Source organism: Stegostoma tigrinum, chromosome 45 (assembly GCF_030684315.1).
Source record: "Stegostoma tigrinum isolate sSteTig4 chromosome 45, sSteTig4.hap1, whole genome shotgun sequence".
Taxonomy (NCBI): Eukaryota; Metazoa; Chordata; class Chondrichthyes; order Orectolobiformes; family Stegostomatidae; genus Stegostoma; species Stegostoma tigrinum.
Genome location: NC_081398.1, coordinates 14,321,041 through 14,342,057, shown reverse-complemented (window position 1 = coordinate 14,342,057; position 21,017 = coordinate 14,321,041). Strand labels below are relative to the sequence as shown.

General features: G+C 44.5%; 1 protein-coding gene across 10 annotated transcripts in view; it reads right to left on the bottom strand.

Annotated features, from left to right (window-relative positions):
• The window catches only part of chd3 (chromodomain helicase DNA binding protein 3), a 118,109-nt gene that overhangs the window by 89,348 nt on the left and 7,744 nt on the right, over nucleotides 1-21,017 (bottom strand). For 5 of the 10 annotated variants that reach the window (XM_048524053.2, XM_048524050.2, XM_048524052.2 and 2 more), the window contains exons 3-5: nucleotides 16,864-17,001; nucleotides 13,337-13,504; nucleotides 8,601-8,722 (exon numbers count right to left, since the gene is read on the bottom strand). In XM_048524053.2, the coding sequence (XP_048380010.2) occupies nucleotides 8,601-8,722; nucleotides 13,337-13,504; nucleotides 16,864-17,001 (428 nt within the window). The remainder of the gene's footprint in view (nucleotides 1-8,600; nucleotides 8,723-13,336; nucleotides 13,505-16,863; nucleotides 17,002-21,017) is intronic. The other 5 variants (XM_048524051.2, XM_059642708.1, XM_048524054.2 and 2 more) reach the window with 4 other exon arrangements.

Below are 21,017 nucleotides of genomic sequence, written 5' to 3'. Positions count from 1 at the left end.
CCTTCAAATTTAAATCCAAAATCTCCAATACCTCCTTACGTCTTGTATTAACCTGTTCAAGAAACTCATGACCAATCATTTTGAAGTTTATACTTGCAGAGTAAAAGCAGGTGTGGCATACTCCCTTAACACACTACTAAATGTGCTCCAGCATCATGCAGAGGTTGGCCCCTTTGTCCCCAATAAAGCTTGGCCTTTTCTGGTTTATATTTTTCCCCTTGACAGACTTGTAGAATAACTAGGAATTCTCACTAATCTTATAATGACATTATTTCTTCACACTCCAACTTTGCTTTCCCGAGCATTTATTATACTCTTCTAGGGCCTCTGTTGTTTTGAAGGCCTCCTTCATACTCATCCTTTTTTTAATCCAGTCCGGAATATTCTAGACATCAGTGGTTCCCAGGGCTTGTTGCTACTACATTTCACTCTAAAAACATGTTGCACTTGTATTTCCCCAATACCTTTCTGAATCTCTTACACGGTTCTGTTGTAGTTTCACTCTCAAGTACCTGTTCCCAGTCTACTTTGACCACTTGCCTTATTTTAGTAAAATCCACCTTACCTGAATCTAATCTCATGGAAAGAGAAAGCTGATCTCCAAATAAGGCCATAACATACAAGAGCAGAATTATGCTATTCAGCCCAGTGAGTCTACCACCATTTGAACATAGCTAATATGTTTCTCAATTCCCATTCTTCTGCATTCCTCCATAACCCTCGATTCCTTTAACCAAAATCATATTGCTGCCTTAAATACACTGATTTGACTTCGTGTTCTGCAATGAGTTCCATCAAAATAACCATCCCCTGGCTGAAGAGATTCCTCATTTCAGTTCTAAAGGGTCACCCCTTCACTCTGAAGGATGTGCCCTTGGCTCCCAGCCTCTCCTACTAGTGGAAACATCTCCACATCTACTCTATCCAGGTCTCTCAGTATTATGTAACTTTCAGTCAGATCCATTTCTCAACTTTCTGAATTGCATCAAGCAGAGACCTCAACCACTCGTCATATGACAAGCCCTTCATTCTCAGGTTCATTCTTGTAAACCTTCTGTGGACCTTGCCAACCACAGCACATCCTTGGAATGGGGGCTTTAAAAACTGCACACAATATTTCAAATGAGGTCTGATGAGAGTCTTACACACCTGAGACTGCATATGTCTACTCTTGCATTGCAGTCCTCTTGAAGTAAATGCCAACAGTGCATGTGCCTTCCTTACTGCCAGCCAAACCTTTGTGTGCTCCAAAACCCTTCCCCATGCAGAAAATAGTCTGGCTTTAAAAAGAAAATTGATTCAGAGGATGAGGATGACACTGGCTAGGCCAACATTTATTAACCATCACTAATTGCCTAAAGGGCAGCTGAACAATTCAACCAAGGAGGTCTGCGGTCAGTGTAGGCCAGACCAGGTAAGAATGGCAGTTTCCTCCCCTAAAGGGGCATGAATGAACAAGATGGATTTTTTTGGATGTGGTTGGTTGGCTCGATCAACTGGTTCGTTGTTCCACAGATGTTTCACTATCCTGCTGGGTAACATCAGTGTAGCCTCTGGTGAAGCACCATTGTGTTTTCCCCACCTGTCATCTAAACTCGAGTCCACTGAAATGGATTACCTCACTTCTGGTTTTCCTGCATACTGAGGTGTATGTAGGTTCGAGCTCTGTGTTTGTTAATGGCTTTCTTAGTGGAGCATCAGGCTTCGAGGAACTCCCGTGCTGGTCTCTGCTTTGCCTGTCCCAGGATCCTGGTGTTGTCCCAATCAAATTGGTGGATTCCCTCATCCACGTGGATGGAGATGAGTGAGTATTGGCCGGTGTCTTTTTGTTGCCAATTGATGTTAGGAAATTAACAACTAGGGTATAACATCTGTTGTCCAATGTAATGTTTGTTGCAGTTTCTACGGGAAATCTTGTACACGACGTTGGTCCTGTCCATAATGGGTAGTGGGTTTTTGGTCCGGGTGAGCAGTTGGCATAGGGTTGAAGATAATGAAATGTAAGGCTGGATGAACACAGCAGGCACAGCAGCATCTCAGGAGCACAAAAGCTGACGTTTCGGGCCTAGACCCTTCATCAGAGAGGGGGATGGGGTGTGGGTTCTGGAATAAATAGGGAGGGCGGGGGGTGAGAGGCAGACCAAAGATGGAGAGAAAAGAAGATAGGTGGAGAGGAGAGTATAGGAGGGGAGGTAGGGAGGGGATAGGTCAGTCCAGGGAAGATGGACAGGTCAAGGAGGTGGGATGAGGTTGGTAGGTAGGAGATGGAGGTGCGGCTTGGGGTGGGAGGAAGGGATGGGTGAGAGGAAGAACAGGTTAAGGAGGCAGAGACAGGTTGGACTGTTTTTGGGATGCAGTGGGTGGAGGGGAAGAGCTGGGCTGGTTGTGTGGTGGTGGTGGTGGGGGGGGGGGGGGGGAGAAGGGGGACGAACTGGGCTGGTTTTGGGATGCGGTGGAGGAAGGGGAGATTTTGAAGCTGGTGAAGTCCACATTGATACCATTGGGTTTGTGTGTTACTCTGATGCCCAGGTAGTCACAGGAGTAGTGATCAGTTCAGATGTGTTCCTAATGTAAGGTAGCAAGATAAATGTGTCAGGGAGTGTAGTATCCTCCTGGTGTAGCTCGTGTAATAGGCATCTTCTGACCCAGATTGTTGGGTATCCACTGTCTTTGACTACTTGGCATAGTTCTGTGCCGCTGCAATGTGTTGTTGCCCATTTATTTAAATGTTCTCACGCAACTTTGTACACACGTTACGGTGGTTGGTGTTGAAATTCAGTACTTGGTCAGTGCTTGTGGCTTTCCTGTGTACCTTTGTTAGGAAGTCCCCATTGATCTTGCGTTCCATCACTACATCCAGGAATGGGAGCTGCTTGTTCTTCTCCTATCTAGGGAATCTGATCCTAGTGAGGGTGTGGTTTATTAGTTCACGTGTCTCCTCTAGCTTTCTCCGTTTAATAATGACAAAGGTGTCATCCACGTAGCGTATCCATAGTTTTGGTTGGATTAGCAGAAAGGCCACGCTTTCAAGTCTCTCATCACTGCTTCAGTTATTAGTATGGAGATAGGTGGTCCCACGAGTGTCTGCTAAATCTGTTCATATTTTTGGCTGTTAAAGGTGAAGTGGGTGGTGAGGCATAGGTCCAGTAGCTTCAGCATACTGTCTGTGGACATGGTGTCACTGGGGTCTTGTTCTTGCTTTAATACTGCTGTCAGTGCTTCTCTTGTTAGTGGTATGTCTATCGATGCGAATAGGGCAGTAATGTCAAATGATACCATGGTCTCTTCGTCATTTATGTCCTCGATGGAATTGAAGAACTTCTGGGCTGAGTGGATCGAGTGGGGTGATTAGCTGACAAGGCACCTTAGACTCCTTGCAGCTCCCTGGCCAATCTGTGTGATGGCATGCCTGGCAGGGATACTTTGAGTCTGAGGAGTACTTCCGGTTTGTGTATCTTCGGTGGGAGGTGTTTGTTACCTCAGGTTTCATTCTTAAGCAGTCTGTTTGAGTCTCTTTAGTGTTGAGAATCTTGTTGCCCAATGGTGGCATCAGGTTTGTCTGCACTCGCCGGTATGTGTTCTCATCAGCTAGTAATGTTTGTGCGTTAGAGACGTAGTTCCATTTATTTAGTATTAGCATCATGCACCTTTTGATTGCTGATAGTATTGTGATGTTCTTGTCCTTTTCCAGTCCTTCGAGGACCTTCCTTTCAGATGCGTTGAGAATGCCGAGTTCGTTCTTTCTGGTCTGTGTCGGGATCACTCTGTCTTATAGCTTGTTGTGTTTCTTCATTGATGCTATTGGTCTTCAGTGTGGCTAAGAATTCTGCTTTGTTGGTGTCTCAGTGGTTGTAGTTGAGTCTATGTCAGTATCTTGACCGTGATGCCATGGGCTCTTATTTTATTTAGCCTCTATGGAAGGCCTTTGCCAAGGAGCCACAATAATCTCAAATGGGGTTGTGGTTGCAATCAAAATGTTTCCCCACTATCACCTCAAACACCCGCACAATTTCATTAGGCTCAGCACCGCATCATCCCTTGTAAGGCCATCTACAGATTGACACACAGTTCTTCTGTCTACATTAAGAAATTTTCCCCTGTAAACCCCCGACACAGTGGATTATTCCACTTTACCATGAAAAGCAGTCAAATTCCCCAAGTTACTCCATTATTGTTTTTAAACACACCTTAGTGAATTTATTACAGATCTGCTCCTCATTGCCACCGACTGTAAGAGGAATCTTTTAGGCCCACAGAGTGACTGCCCCATTTTTATTCTCAAGTTCTACCCACAAACCCTCATTTGGGAAAGCTGCCAAGATATCGCACTGACTGGCTTCTCAAGTTGACTTTTGTAGCCTCCCTCGTTCTACCTGAAAATCCTATATCTCGGAATGGAGCTGGAGGAACACAAAGTCAGGCAGTATCAGAGGAGCAGGAAAGTTGACATTTCTTAAGGGTCCTAAACCGAAACATCAACTTTCCTGGTCCTCTGATGCTGCCTGGCCTTCAGTATTCCTCCAGCTCCACAGTGTTGTCTCCAACTCTAGCATCCGCAGTTCTTACTATCTCTATACTTTGGAATATTAAGTTGTCAGTCTTACACATTGCTCAATCACATCCATAATAGTAACAACATCAAAGCTCCATTTGTCAATCCATTCCCTCAACTCATGTGTCTTATCTCTGTTGCATGGCTTGTTGCCACAGAAAGGCTGCCAAAGACCCATCACACCCCTGTAATGATCTCCTACAACCTCTTCCATCACCCAGGTGAGGCAGAAGCTTGAACACACACCAGCAGGTTCAGGAACAACTTCTTCCCAGCTGTTATTAGACTGACGAGTGGACTCCCTAACTTCAAATAATGCTGACCTTGCTAACATTGATCTCACCTAGTGTACACCTAGAGCAATGTAACTTGTATGCCTCTAAGATTTTTTTTAGAACCTTTGATCTGTACATCCTTGCTTACAGTGATCTGCCTGTACCATTTGTAAACAAAGCTTTTCCTTGTACTCCAGCACATGACAATAAAATCAAGAAAGTAGACCTGTCTATTCTTTCATATTTCATGTGTTTATCCAGCCTACCTGTCAAATGCATCCACAAGGAGACTACACTAACATGTTAAAACAAAATTTAAAAGAATCTGCAAAAATAGCCAGGAGGGAAAGGAGTAGAATTTTCTTAATTTTTTTTTTGTTAAAAGTAGTGTGGATGGCACTGCCTGACTAACTTCAATATGAACACTCAAAGCAATTGGACAAATAACTCAAGGAAGAAAATATGTTCAAACCACTTTCAAATTTTATGCGGAACATAACAGTGTAGTACAGGCCCTTTGACCCTCGATGTTGCGCCGACCTGTGACACCGATCTGAAGCCCATCTAATCTACACAATTCCATTATCATCCATATGTTTAGCCAATGACCATTTAAAAGCCCTTAAACTTGGCGAGTCTACTACTGTTGCAGGCAGGGCATTCCACGCCCTTACTACTGTCAGCGAAGAACCTACCTCTGACATCTGTCCTATATCTATTACGCCTCAATTTAAAGCTATGTCCCCTTGTGCTAGCCATCACCATTTGAGGAAAAAGGCTCTCAATGTCCACCCCATCTAATTCTCTGATCATCGTTTGTCTCTTTCAAGTACCTCTTAACCTCCTTCTCTCTAACAAAAACAGCCTCAAGTCCCTCAGCCTTTCCTCATAAGACCTTACCACGCAACATCCTGGTAAATCTCCTCTGCACCCTTTCCAATGCTTCCACATCCTTCCTATAATGCGGCAACCAGAACTGTACGCAATACTCCAAGTGCGGCTGCACCAATTTTATACAGCTGCAACATTACTTCATGGCTCTGAAACTCAATCCCTCTACCAATAAAACCTAACACACCGTACGCCTTCTTAACAAGCCTATCAACCTGGGTGGCAACTTTCAGCAATCTATGCACAAGGACACCAGAAATCTCTCTGCTCATCCACACTGCCAAGAATCTTACCATTAGCCCAGTAGTCTGTATTCCTGTTACTCCTTCCAAAGTGAATCACCTCACTTTTCCGCATTAAACTCCTTGTGCCACCTAGTCACCCATCTCTGCAGCTTATCTACGTCTCTGTAACCTGCAACATCCTTCCACACAATCCAAACTCCACCAACTTTAGTGTCATCAGCAAATTTACTAGCCCATCCTTCTATGCCCTCATCCAGGTCATCGTTAAAAAATAACAAACAGCAGTGGCCCCAAAACAGATCCTTGCGGTACACCACTAGCAACTGAAATACAGGATGAACATTTCCCATCAACCACCACCCTCTGTCTTCTTACAGCTAGCCAATTTCTGATCCAAGCCACTAAATCACCCGTGATCCCATGCATCCGTATTTTCTGCAATAGCCTAGCGTGAAGAACTTATCAAATGCTTTACTGAAATCCATATACACCACATCATATGCTTTACCCTCATCCACCTGTTTGGTCACCTTCTCAAAGAACTCAATAAGGGTTTTGAGGCACAACCTATCCTTCACAAAACCGTGCTGACTATGCCTGATCAAATTATTCCTTTCCAGATGATTACAACTCCTATCTCTTATAATCCTTTCCAACACTTTACCCACAATCGAAGTAAGGCTGACCGGTCTATAATTACCAGGGTTATCTCTACTCCCCTTCTTGAAGAGGAGGACATTTGCTATCCTCCCTCTTCTGGCACTATTCCTGTAGACAATAACGGCATAAAGATCAAAGCCAAAGGCTCTGCAATCTCCTCCCTAGCTTCCCAGAGAATCCTAGGATAAATCCCCATTCAGTCCAGGGGACTTATCCATTTTCACACTTTCTAGAATTGCTAACACCTCCTCCTTATGAACCTCAATCCGTCTAGTCTAATAGCCTGTACCTCAGTATTCTCCTCAACAACATTGTTCTTTTGCCCAGCGCCACCAAGTTATAAGCACATTCAGGTGCAGATATAGGCTGTAGAGAAGGCTGGCCTTGGCGCTCTGGCACTTTGCTGCAACTATGAAAATGAAAAAGAACAAGTTTTTCAACCCTCAACATTCCTATCCATGCCACCCAATTCCTTTCTAACTAGTCCCATGACACTTTAGTGCCATCTTGTGCCTACCCCTGTCCCTCATCCATTGCCCTTACACCTGGCAATTCCTCTAGTATCCATCATGGGAGCTATGCTGAGGTTATCAGAACCAACTCATCAATAGATATCCAAAAGAAATAATCTTTATCAACAACAGGCATTTGTAATTACAATCCCACGTCAAAGGACTTTGATTGCTAGCTATTGGAGTCATCAATCTGAACTGACAGGCGTCCCGCTATAAAATTAGGAAGTTATGAAATAAGATGTGTAGCTCTAACTCTACAACCACCACCTCAGGCTTACAACACTGTATTAGACTGATGAACAGACTGTGTAACTTCAAATAATGCTAATCTTGATCACAACTAGCGCACACACAGTGTGATGTAACCTGTATGCCCCTGTCCAAGTCTTTTCTCACACTATGATCTGTATGTCCTTGCTTACGACGATCTGTCTGTACTGCTTGGAAACAAAGTTTTTCATTGTACTTGGGTACATGGTGACAATAAATCAAATCAAAAAATCCAGTAAAATAGCAAGCGTAAAGTGCACCCTATTCCTATTTCCGCCTCCGAGGAGGGGCGAGGTTTAGGAGAGTACTTAGAATCTGGATCACTTCAACTCAGCCAGCAACTATCTGCATCTGCTCGAAAAATTCAGTCTCACATATCAAGTTGTAGGAAGGAGAAGACCATAAAAAGGTGCTAGAGCAGAAATTAGCCATTTAGCCATGCAACAAGAACTGAAATCTCAACTTTGCTTCACTACTTTATCCCTTGGTACACTTCCTGATGGAGAAAAAAAAAATTCAACCAACCTCAGCCTTAAATATATTTAACCACTAGACTCTACAGCCTTCTTAAGTGAAGAATTCCACAGATTCACTATACCCTCAGGAGAAATTCTCCTCGTCTTAGTCTCAAATGAGTAGTCCCTTATTCCTTTCAATGATCTGGTACAAGCACATTGGGCTGAAAGCAAATTTTACTTAACACTGCTCATATAAAACCCTTTTGGATAATTCATGGTTTTAAAAACAGAAACATTGGTTATTGTGTGAAAAACTGACCACATACTAAAACTAAATCAGAGGTAAAACTTGGACAAGTGTCCAAATAATTTTCAAAAGAGCAATCAATACAGAGTGTGACTGCTATAAATAAAATTATACCATTAAAAGGGCAGGATAAACCTACAGACTTCAGCATATTACTTCATCCAGAAAGTAGCTAATTCGGAGATTTTGAATTTTTGTTTTAAATTAGGAACAGGAGAAGTGATAGTAAAGAAGACGAGGGCAAAGATGGCTGAAATGATGATGAAAATGAGACTATGTACAAGAAAGAGAACAAGCTGCAAAATAAGTGTTCCAAAATCTCAGGCCACATTGTTAATCATTCAATGGCGTTTGAGATATAAAAGTGTACATTTCCTTCACTGGCCTTTTGATAAAGGTAGTCTAGGACGGCTCTCTCCAAGCTTACCTCATAAACTGGCTGAAGGCCTTATAGTTAGTTAAAGTGCGATAGTCATCTTCAGTGAAGACATGATCGACATCTTCCAGGCCCCAGTCCTCCAGTAGGCGAGCAGAGCTCTTCGGTTCAGCCTGGCAGTGGGTTCAGACAGGAAGGGATGTTTGGGAGGAGAGGAGGGGGAAAAAGATTTTAAAAATATACACAACATCAGCTGATACTATTGCAGAGACCACGCCCAGCTTTGAAACAGCAGTTAGACCATTCCCCATATTCCTGCAAAACATTTCACCTTTAAATGTTATTATTCAAACTGCTTTCACTGCCCTTTCAGATAGTATATCGAAGACAAAGAATCCTTTTGTCTTACATAGTGACTTGTTATCTCTACCTCTGGCTCCTTTACCAATCTATGCCCTATGGCCACTCTACTGAAACCATCTCGCAGATCCATCAATACCCAGAAGAAACAAAGAAACCTACAGCACAGGAACAGGCCCTCCAAGCCTGCGCCGATCAAGATCCTCTGTCTAACCTGTCATCTATTTTCTAAGGGTCCGTGTCCATTTGCTCCCTGCCCATCCATGTACCTGTCCAAATATATCTTAAAAGACGCTAACGTGTCTGCGTCTACCACCTCCGCTGGCAACGCGTTCCAGACGCCCACCACCCTCTTGTGTAAAGAACTTTCCACGCATATCTCCCTTTAACTTTCCTCCTCTCGCTTTGAACTCATGACCCCTAGTAATTGAGTCCCCCACTCTGGGAAAAAGCTTTTTGCTATCCACCCTCTCTATACCCCTCACGACTTTGTAGACCTCAATCAGGTCCCCCCCTCAATCTCCGTCTTTCTAATGAAAATAATTCTAGCCTATTCAACCTCTCTTCATAGCTAGCACCCTCCATACCAGGCAACATCCTGGTGAACCTCCTCTGCACCCTCTACAAAGCATCCACATCCTTTTGGTAATGTGGCAACCAGAACTGTACACAGTACTTCAAATGTGGCCGAACCAAAGTCCTATACAACTGTAACATGACCTGCCAACTCTTGTACTCAATACCCCGCACAATGAAGGAAAGCATGCCATATGCCTTCTTGACCACCCTATTGATCTGCGTTGTCACCTTCAGGGAACAATGGACCTGAACACCCAGATCTCTGTTCATCAATTTTCCCAAGGACTTTGCCATTCACTGTATAGCTCGCCCTTGAATTTGATCTTCCAAAATGCATCACCTCGCATTTGCCCGGATTGAACTCCATCTGCCATTTATCTGCCCAACTCTCCAGTCTATCTATATTCTGCTGTAATCTCTGACAGTCCCCTTCACTATATGCTCCTCCACCAATCTTAGTGTCATCAGCAAACTTGCTGATCAGACCACCTAAACCTTCCTCCAGATCATTTACATATATCACAAACAACAGTGGTCCCAGCACAGATCCCTGTGGAACACCACTGGTTACAGGTCTCCAATTAGAGAAACTCCCTTCTACTACTACCACCACCCTCTGTCTCCTGTTGCCCAGCCAGTTTTTTATCCATCTAGCTAGCACACTCTGGACCCCGTATGACTTCACTTTCTCCATCAGCCTGCCATGAGGAACCTTATCAAACACCTTACTGAAGTCCATGTATATGACATCTACAGCCTTTCCCTCAATCAACTTTGTCATGTCCTCAAAGAATTCTATTATGTTGGTAAGACATGACCTTCCCTGTACAAAACCATGTTGCCTATCACTGATAAGCCCATTTTCTTCCAAATGGGACTAGATCCTATCCCTCAGTATCTTCTCCAGTAACCTCCCTACCACTGATGTCAGGCTCACCGGTCGATAATTACCTGGATTATCCTCGCTGCCCTTCTTAAACAAGGGGACAACATTAGCAAGTCTCCAGTCCTCTGGGACCTCACCCGTGTCTAAGGACACTACAAAGATATCGGTTAGGGCCCCGGCTATTTCCTCTCTCGCTTCCCTCAGTAACCTGGGATTGATCCCATCCAGACCTGGGGACTTGTCCACCTTAATGTCTTTTAGGATCCCTAACACTTCCTCCTTTCTTATGTCAACTTGACCTAGACTAAGCAAACATCTATCCTTAACCTCAACATCCATCATGTCCCTCTCCTCGGTGAATACTGATGCAAAGTACTCGTTAAGAATGTCACCCATTTTCTCTGACTCAGTGCATAACTTTCCTTCTTTGTCCTTAAGTGGGCCAATCCTTTCTCTCGTTACCCTCTTGCTCTTATATGAATAAAAGGCTTTGGGATTTTCCTTAACCTTGTTTGCCAGCAATATCTCATGTCCGCTCTTAGCCCTCTTAATCCCTTTCTTCCAGATTCGGTCTACATTCCCGATATTCTTGCAAAGCTTCGCCTGTCTTCAGTCGCCTAGACCTCATGTATGCTTCCTTTTTTCTCTTGGCTAGTCTCACAATTTCGCCTGTCATCCATGGCTCCCTAATCTTGCCATTTCTGTTCCTCATTTTCACAGGAACTTGTCTCTCCTGCACGCTAATCAACCTCTCCTTAAAAACCTCCCACATATCAAATGTGGATTTACTTTCAAACAGTTCCTCCCAATCTACATTCTTCAGATCCTGCCGAATCTTGGTTTAGTCAGCCTTTCTCCAGTTTAGTACTCTTCCTTTAGGACCACTCCTATCCTTGTCCGTGAGTATTGTAAAATTTACGGAATTGTGGTCGCTATTTCCAAATTAGTTCCCTACTGTAATATCAACCACCTGGCAGGGTTCATTCCCCAGCACCAGGTCCAGTATGGCCCTTTCCCGAGTTGGACGACATACATACTGCTCTAGAAAACCCTCCTGGGCACACCTTACAAATTCTGCTCCATCTTGACCCCTAACACTAAGTGAATCCCAGTCAATGTTGGGAAAATTAAAATCTCCCATCACCACCACTCTGTTTCTCCTACACCTTTCCATTATCTGTTTACATATTTGTACCTCTATCTCACGCTCGCTGTTGGGAGGCCTGTAGTACAGCCCCAGCATTGTTACTGCATCCTTCCTATTTCTGAGCTCTACCCATATTGCCTCACTGTTTGAGTCCTATATGGGACTCTCCTTCAGTGCGGCTGTGATATCTTCTTTGACCATTACTGCAACTCCTCCACCCTTTTACCTCCCTCTCTATCCCGCGTGAAGCATCAATATCCTGGGACAACTAGCTGCCAATCACGCCCTTCCCTCAACCAAGTCTCAGTAATAGCAATAACATCATACCTCCAGGTTCCCGATCCAAGCCCCAAGCTCATCTGCCTTGTCTACTACACTTCTCGCTTAAAACAAATGTGCCTCAGACTACCTGTCCCTTTGTGTTCATCATCTGCTCCCCGACTACTATTCCCTTCAGTCACACTGACTCCATTATCTAGTTCCCTACAGGCTTTCATTTCTACCTCTTTTCTGTCCAATATTTGGTTTCCATCCCCCTGCCACATTAGTTTAAACCCTCCCCCAAAGCATTAGCAAAAGCACCCCCAAGGACATTGGTTCCAGTCCGGTTCAGGTGTAGACCACCCAATTTGAGATAGTCCCACCTTCCCCAGAACCAGTTCCATGTCCCCAAAATCTGAACCCCTCCCTCCTACACCATCTCTCAAGCCACGCATTCATCCAGCTATTCTTACATTCTGCACCGACTAGCACGTGGCACTGGTAGCAATCCTGAGATTACTACCTTTGAGGTCCTACTTTTTAAACTTGGCTCCTAACTCCCTAAATTCTGCTTGCAGGACCTCATCCTGTTTTCTGCCTATATCGTTGGTGCCGATACGCACCACGACAACTGGCTGTTCGCCCTCCCCCTTCAGAATGTTCTGCAGCCGATCAAGCTCATGAAGTCCCGCACAGGCCTCTCTCCAACATCCCAGATTTAGAAGACCAGGGGCTGCCTGGTATTTGAATTCTCAACTCAACTAAAGTTTAAAACACCATGAATTGAACACCATGCTCCCTCTCATTTTCAGAAGTAAAGTATCATATATCCGACCTATCCTTTAGATTTTGTTTCTCCCAATTCAAGTAAACAGGGATAGGCAAACACCCTCAGCCAAATTAGCACTCACTATGCATTGACCCACAGCTTGCATCCATTATTCATGGCTGTCAGGGAAGAAAACTTTAGCCACAAGTGATGCCAGGTGGCTCTGCATTTCAAGTCCTTGTACAAAAAAGGGCAAAAATTTAAATGGGTTTATTTTTACAACAGATTGCAGAAAATTAGTGTATAATATTTTTGCATGTGGGAGACAGTGACCTGTTCGAGTCTTAATTATTCCGATCAGCTCAAAGAGGATGAAGATTGCATATATTTCCTCTGGTTTGTTGGCAGAGGCTAAAACAAGGAAGTAGAATGTTAACGTTCAAGTCAGGAAGTTCACAGGTGATAAAAGGTGAACCATTCTGTCACATGGCAGGAACAGAACCCCCTCACCTCTACTCCCCAGCAGTAGCTGTTGACACTGTCAGAACAACTGGAGCTCTCAAAATTTGGATCCACTGATTTTCATTATGTCAGGGAAAACACAGCAAGAGTTAAGAACAGTCCAGAAGGATCAAAGAAAGCTGCAGTGCTGAATGGCCGGGTGGGGGGGAAAGAGAGATTTTTTTTTAAAAAGGGGGACAGAGACATCAAGATAACTGACCTGGAACAAGGAGGTGCCCTTGCTGATTGGGCCATCTTAAAAAGTACAAGAGTGGAACAGTTACCTTACGACCTTCCTCCTCCTCACCCTGCTCCTTTTTCCTTCGCTTAATTTTCTTCTCTTTCTTCTCCTTTCGTTTCTTTCTCTTTTTCTTCCCAAAATCACTGCCACCACTGTCTGATTTCTCCTTGAGCTCCTCCAGATCAGAGGCGATTTCATCTTCACTTTCCTGCTTTGAACAAAGCAGAGGTCAAAGTGGATATTAACATTTCTCCCCTGCAGGAATTGCTTGAAAAGTAAAATGTAGCCTAGAAACATACTGATCAGTTGGACTGGATGGTCCAAGTGTTTGTGCATCTCCCACCATAACTTGATTCTACCCATTATCTAATCACTCAACTTTAAATCCTTCTGCACTTATCTAGTTTCTCCATTCTCTATTCAATTCATCGCACCCACTTGCATAGGGACCAGGTTCCACATTCTCCCAACTCTCTGGGGAAAGCAGCTTTTCCCCCAAGTTCCCAATTGAATTTATGATGTTGATGGGCATGGTTCTTGTATCTCCCCAGAAATCTTCCTTGATGGGTGCAGCTTCAACAACATTCAAGCAGCTTGACAGAATCCAGGATAGGTCATCCACTCCAGCGACTCGCCAACCACCACCTTTGACGTTTACTCCTTTCACTGATGCAGTGCCAGCAGTGCGCATCATTGACAAGACTCCTCAGATAGCACCTTCCAAAACACATGACCTGCACCACCTAAAAGAAACTGGACAACCAGTCCACTGAAAAAACGACCAACCCAACTTGGATTTCCTTCATCAGCATGGGGAAGGAATTCCATGAATTTTGACCCAAACAGGTCAGCCTCCACAACATTAACCAACTCAGTTCAAGTAGGCAGCTCACCGTCACCTCCTTTGTGTGAATGTCTTTGAGGAGTTTGCACAACCACCAGATGGTGGAATTGAACCTGGGGTTGCTGGTGCTGAAGCAGTAGTGCTAATCTCTGAGCCACCAAGCTGCTCTTCAATAAAATTTAAAAAGGTCAATCAGGACATCAACCTTCTCTTTTCAAGAAGCAACATCAAACAGGCTGATGAATTCCCAGTTCAAAAAGCCTGGAACAAGCTTGTAAGTCACACCTACTTCTGGGAAATATATTCCCTACAACAGTACCCCACAATAAAATATACCACAGAACATTTGCTGGATATCAAAGCACACAGTGCTTTCAACGTAACCACAGTTTAAACCTACTCCACTGGTGCTAAAGACCTGTGGGAAATCCTTGAATTTATGAAAGCTACAATAGAAACAGAAGTCCCTTCTTTCAAATGCATCAGTAATCACACTTATCCAATGCCTCCATTAGTAGTATGGCACAAAAAAAAAATCACTCTAAACTCAAAAACTGGAAACTGGCAAGTTTGTTCGGCCCCTTGAACATGTTTTCACTATTCAATCTAAACCACTGCTGACCTGATCTGAACTCTATTTTCCTGACTATCCACAATTTTTATCAATTCCCTGGTAAGACAACAATTTACCACCACTCATGCACCATTTACTGTGGAAAAGACATCCACAGACCAATGATACCAAGACAGAAGAGTCAAAATGTCAGTCTTGAGGAGGATCTAGGACCACGACGTCAGCTTTCCTGCTCCTCTGATGCTGCTTGGCCTGCTGTGTTCATCCAGCTCTACATCTTGTTGTTATCTCAGTCTTAAAACAGGAGACATTTATACCCAACTCCCTAGTTCCCAGAAGGGGAAATATCCTTTCAGCATCCACGATGAGATTTAAAGGAGATTTAAACTATTTAAAATAGCAGAGAGAGAAAGAATGTCAGTCTTTTTCCACATGCCTGAAACCCAGTAAAGGGCTAGTACCCCAGGATTAGAACAGGTGAGACAGAGAGAACCTACAGAGGTCAGTAGATGCAAAGGCAGTATAGCTATCCAAAGTTACAAAACAGCACAGCACAGCACAACTGCAGTCCAGTCAGCTCGTCATGTCTGTGCTGTCCATACTATTCTAAAACTAACCTATCTACCTGCATATGATACATATCACATCCCTCCATTCTTTGCCTATTAATATATCTGCTTAAATGCCCCTAAAATTTGTTTTCATATCTGCTTCCACATCTGCTTCTACCATCTCCCCAGCAAATTCCAGACAAATGCTACCCTCTTCAAAATAAAATTGCTCACACATCTCCTTTAAACACACCCCATTATACTTGACATTTCCATGCTGAGAAATGAAACTCCTGGCTATTCACCTTATCCATGCTTTTCTTAAGTTTGTATACTTATCAGATCATCCCTCAGCATCCCACACTGTAGCAAAAACAATCCAAGTTTGTCTAACTTGCCCTCATAACTAATACACTTCTATCCAGGCAACATCCTGGTAAACTTTTCCTGCACCCCCTCCAAATTATCCACGTCCTTCTATAGCACAATGAACGAAGTGCACAAAGTACTCCAAGTGTGGCCAAATCAAAGTCTTATACAGTTGCAGCATGACTTGCCAACCTGTATACTCAATGCCCTAACCAATGAATGCAAGCACGCCCTGTGCCTTCTTTACCACCTTATCCATTTGCTTAGTATTTCAGGAAGCTACATACATGAACCCCAAGATCCCTCCATCAATGCTTCTAAAGGCCCAGTCATTTACAATATACTTTCCTATTGCATTTGAAGGAGTGGCAGTTTCTAACACAATGGAAGTTGCGACCAAAGCTTAACAAGGATTCGGAAATCTGCACATCTAATGCGGCGGGGGGGGCACAGAAATTGGCAACACACTGGACGGTAAACCACAATCAGCTGTTTTAAGAAAAAACAGCAAATTCTATTTCTAATCCTAATGGCTCCAGGCACTTCACAGAAGCAACAGTCCAACACAATCTGCCATCTCACATGAGATGACATCAGGACGGGTGATCCAAAAAATTGTTAAGAAAAGGTCAATTTAGATGCAGTCAGAAGCCAGAGTGTTTTACAAATGAAATTTTAAACCTTGGGTTTTAGACAGCTCAAGAATTAATACAATGTGATGAAGGGCTGAGGTAAGCAAGAGGTCACAATTGAACAGGGTCAGAGAGAGAGCCTCATGGTAGTTGGATTGGAGGAGTTTACATCAAGCCTGTGGAAATAAATTAGACAGGGCTAGGAGGATTTTAAAAGACTCATGTGCATCAGGAGTTAGGTCAGTGAGCATAGCGTTGGAATGAAGTGATTGCAAAGGATGCAAGTGAGGCCACAGATAGCAAAACTCAAAATTTACAGACGGTGGAAAATGGGAAGCCAGCCAGAAGAATAGTCTGGTATCAAAGAGTCGGAGAGCTGCAAGGCATGGAGGCATTTCTTGCTTAAGTAGTATGCTGGAGACAAACTTATTCACTAGACAAAACGAATTAGATAAAGAACTGAAAAAGAGAGAAAAACAACTTGCATAGCTGGGACAAGGCCAAGAGGAAACCTTGACCAGGCAGCTCAAGGGGGGAGGAAACGGACAGCCACAAGAACTAGCTCTACACCTGAATGGGGGATGTTAGTGAAATACTGACTGCTTGGGTCCGTGCCAGTGCGTGGGTTCCTCCAAAAGGCTGGTCATGGAGTGGGGCTGACCGCGAACGTCGCAAAGTCTGGGGCTCAGACCATCCCGCCCTCACGGTTGCTGAGGGTTGTGTGGAGGTGAGCTGTTCCTGTGAGGAGACAAATAACAAAAAGGGGGGCACAAATTGGGGATGAGAGCATTAGCAAACCCGTTTCAAATAAATACAAAACAAAAGGCAACCAGCCAAAATTAAAACCATGCCAGATGTTGAAATTAAGTTTATTCTTTACAAGAAAAAGTTATTTTTCACAACACACTTATTTAAAATCAGTCTCGGACAGGCTCCCTACCAGGGAAAGCACCAGTCAGCAAATCACCTGGGGTACACAGTATCTTTAAAAACTGATGCCATGTCTCGTCCGCAAACACCAACCTTAAAGCCTGAAAGTCCTAGCCACGTCTTACGATAGTCCTGCACTTTATCAAGCCTGGACAGGTTCACTGCAGTACTGAGGGAGTGCAGCAGTGCAGACTTCTGAAATACTGCATTAAATGACAGCTCAATTTCCCTGCTAGGGAAAGGGAGAAACATAGACTGCCTCAATGCATTGCACGGGCTCAAATGATACCTGACACCAAGCTACGCAAATCATAGGTAAGTTAAAATCAGTGAAATGTAAGGAGCAGAGGCTCCACTTCAGGAATCCACAGTGTAGAACTGAGTTGAAAGCTCAAAGTTCAATGGCGAAGTGGAGGAGGAGATACAGGGAGATACCAAAGCACGTTTTAAATAAAAAGAAGAGACACATCGGACTCAGTGGTTAGCTCCGCTGCCTCACAGCACCAGGGATCCAGGTTTGATTCCAGTTTTAGGTGACTGTGCAAACTACACACACACACATTCTCCCTGTGTCTGTGTGGGTATCTTCTGGGTGCTCCAGTTTCCTCCCTCAGTCGAGAATAAGATGTGCAAGCTAAGTGGATTAGCCATGGAAAATGCAGGGTTACAGGGGTGAATCTGGGTGGAATACTGTTTAGAGGATCAGTGTGACTCAATGGGCCAAATGGTCTGCTTCCACAATGTACAGATTCTCAGACTCTTATGACTTCACATATATGGCTGGAGGAGGTTATCAGGATGGAACTACATGGCCTCCATAGGTGTCTGGAACAGGTTGCTACAAGTTCAGGAACACTTCAGACCTGGAAAATTTTTCTTCAATCTGATACTTTCATCATATGCTGTTGTATCCTTGGGTCTGGCAGATAAATTCCACTGTCGTACCATATCCACCTCTCAGTTCCCAGATCAGCCACTCCTCCTTCCTCGGAGCCCTGCGACAGCTCTGGTCACTTTCAGCCTTTCCCACCATCCTCATGCAGCACTCTTCTGCAGATCAAAATACACCAGAAGGAGGCTGAAGGGGTCCATAGGGCAAAGTGGAGAGAAGGGAAAAAAAAAACTTCATTTGCTGCCAATTGACATACAAAATGTACAAGAGATACTATCATGTTCTGCTCTATGGAAAGGCGGCCCACTCTTGCAATATACCCAACTGTGGGGCTCGCCATACATCACACGGACTGCATGCCATCCTTGGGTAAGGCAACAGACAGAGGTGTTTTCATTCTAATCAACATCTCCTGGTGCTCGTACATGGCAACCCTAGGAAACCAGTAGTCTTCAGACCTAGAATACCTAAATGATGAAATGCTGCCATGCAAGTTCACATCCGCCATCCTGACAGCAGTCTACGTACCACCCCAAGTGGAAGTGAAAAGTGCTCTGGATGAATTTTACACGGCTACAAATGCTCTGGAGACAAAATTCCCCAAGGCCTTATTCATCATGGCTGACGGCTTCAACTAGACCAACGTCAAGAGGGTGCAACCAAAAATGCCACCAACATGTCTCCTGCCCCGCTAGAGGCCTGCACATCCTTGATCTCTGTTACACAATCAAAAACACATATGACCCTAGAGCCTGCCCACACTTTGGGAAATCAAATCACAACGCTGTGTTCCTCCTCTCAGCTTACAAGCAGAAGCTGAAGCAGGAGCCATCTTCATAAAGTGGTACAATGTTGGTCTGAGGCTGAAGTGATTCTTCAGGACTCCTCGAATATGGTCCAGTTATGTTGATTCCAAGAACTCAGCTGACAACCTAGACAAGTACGTCATCACCGTCATGGACTTCATTAGCAAGTGCATGGAGGTCTGCGTGCCAAAGAAGGCAATCTGTGTATTCCCCAGGCAGAAACCTGGGGTGAACCGGGAAATACACTGCCAACTGAAGACCAGGCATGCGGCATTCAATTTAGATGACACACACTTGTACAGAAAATCCACATACGATTTCCGCAAAGCCAGAGATGCCAAGAGGGCAGTACCAGACCAGTTACAGGTCCAACCAATGTCTACACAACATAACAGGATTCAAAATGAAGCAGGACAGCAGACAAAAACAAAAACAAAAACCATTCCTGATGCACTCAATGCTTTCTGTGCACGGTTCAACAGAATGCCAGTGGCATGGCGTCACCTGCACCATTTGCCTTGGATGCACCTGTTCCCTCCATCACTCCAGACATCAGATCTGTCTTCCCGAGAGTCAACCCAATGAAAATGACAAGCCCAGATAGCGTCCCCAGCCATGCACTTAAATCCTGTGTGGACCATGTGGCAGAGGTATTCGTTGATATCTTCAGCCTCTCCTTGCTACAAGCCAAAGATCCCACCTGCTTCAAGAAGTCCACTGTCATCCCAGTACCAAAAGAAAACATGTGTAACATGCCAGAATGACCATTACCCAATGGTTTGGACATCCATAATCGTGAAGTGCTTCGAAAGGCTGATTACGGCCCACGCTAATTTAAGCATCCCAGCCTGCCTTGATCCCGGGCAATTTGCGTACCGGCATAACAGGTCCATAGCAAATGTCATTTCCCTAGCATTGCACTCATCCCTGGAATACAAGGGTAACAAGAACACTTAGGAGATTGCAAGAACTGCAGATTCAGAGTCAATACAGCATAGAGCTGGAGGAACACAAGTGGTCAGGGTGCATGGTCCTCATGAAGGGTTCCAACCCAAAACGTTGACTTTCCTGCTCCTCTGAAGCAGACTGACCTGCTGTGTTCCTCCAGCTACACACTGCATCGACTGACTTTCAGCATCTGTAGTTCTAGCTATCTCCTAGTCACTGGAAGAGACTTTGCAAACCAGTTTTTAATGATGCATACTTTGGAAAAATGGTCTTCCTCCCTCTGAAAAGATCTGAGGGTCTCTCTCCCACTGCAATCTTCAATGATTTCCTCTGCCCGCAAGCTCGTTGACCACATCCTGAAACAAAACATGTTACTAAAGCCATGTCTCCTGTCTTAGTAACTGCCTACTCAACTGATTTATCACCCATGACCTCCAAACGTTCCGACCATCCCAGTTTGGACCAAACCCTAACAATTTATCTACAGTACCTCCAGAAACTCTTCTGCCTACGGATCCTCAGCTCCACACTCGCAGCTGCGTGCCCATCTTCTCTCAGCAGTCAGCCTGATCCCAAGCTTAGCTTCCCTTTCCCAGATCTGCAAAGCACCTCGAATGTTTTTCTTTCTGTGCAGGATTCACACACTCAAGTGTTTATCCCTACCCTATCAGGCAACGATGACTGCAAGTACACCAAACTCACTCATATTACCTCCAAACAGACTCCCCTCAATTACCATGGACCCCCAACCCCATCTCTAAATCTGACCAGTGCCATTAACCACAGTCGCCTGGGAGGCACTTCTGCCCATGTGACGGTTGTCATACATGCACCTTCTCCAGAGGGAGCCTCCACCCCCAGCTCCAGTCTAACACTAAGCCCCAGCCCTGAACCCTACTCCCACACTGAAGATGAACCATCAGCCCTTTGCAGGAGAACGTACCTTCATTTCCGTACACCCACGCATCAATGAATTCCATGCACTCCTTGAGATTGAACTTTTAAAAAAACGTTGCTTCCGCGCCTATTTCTTCAAACGGGGTTCCAGCACACCCTCTGCAGACTCCTATCTCTGACAAACCTCATCCTCCTGGACACCACCCTCCCCTGACCTTTGCATCTCCAACTGTCATCAGAGCATCGATCGCCTCAATCTCTGCATCCCCTCACCTACTCCA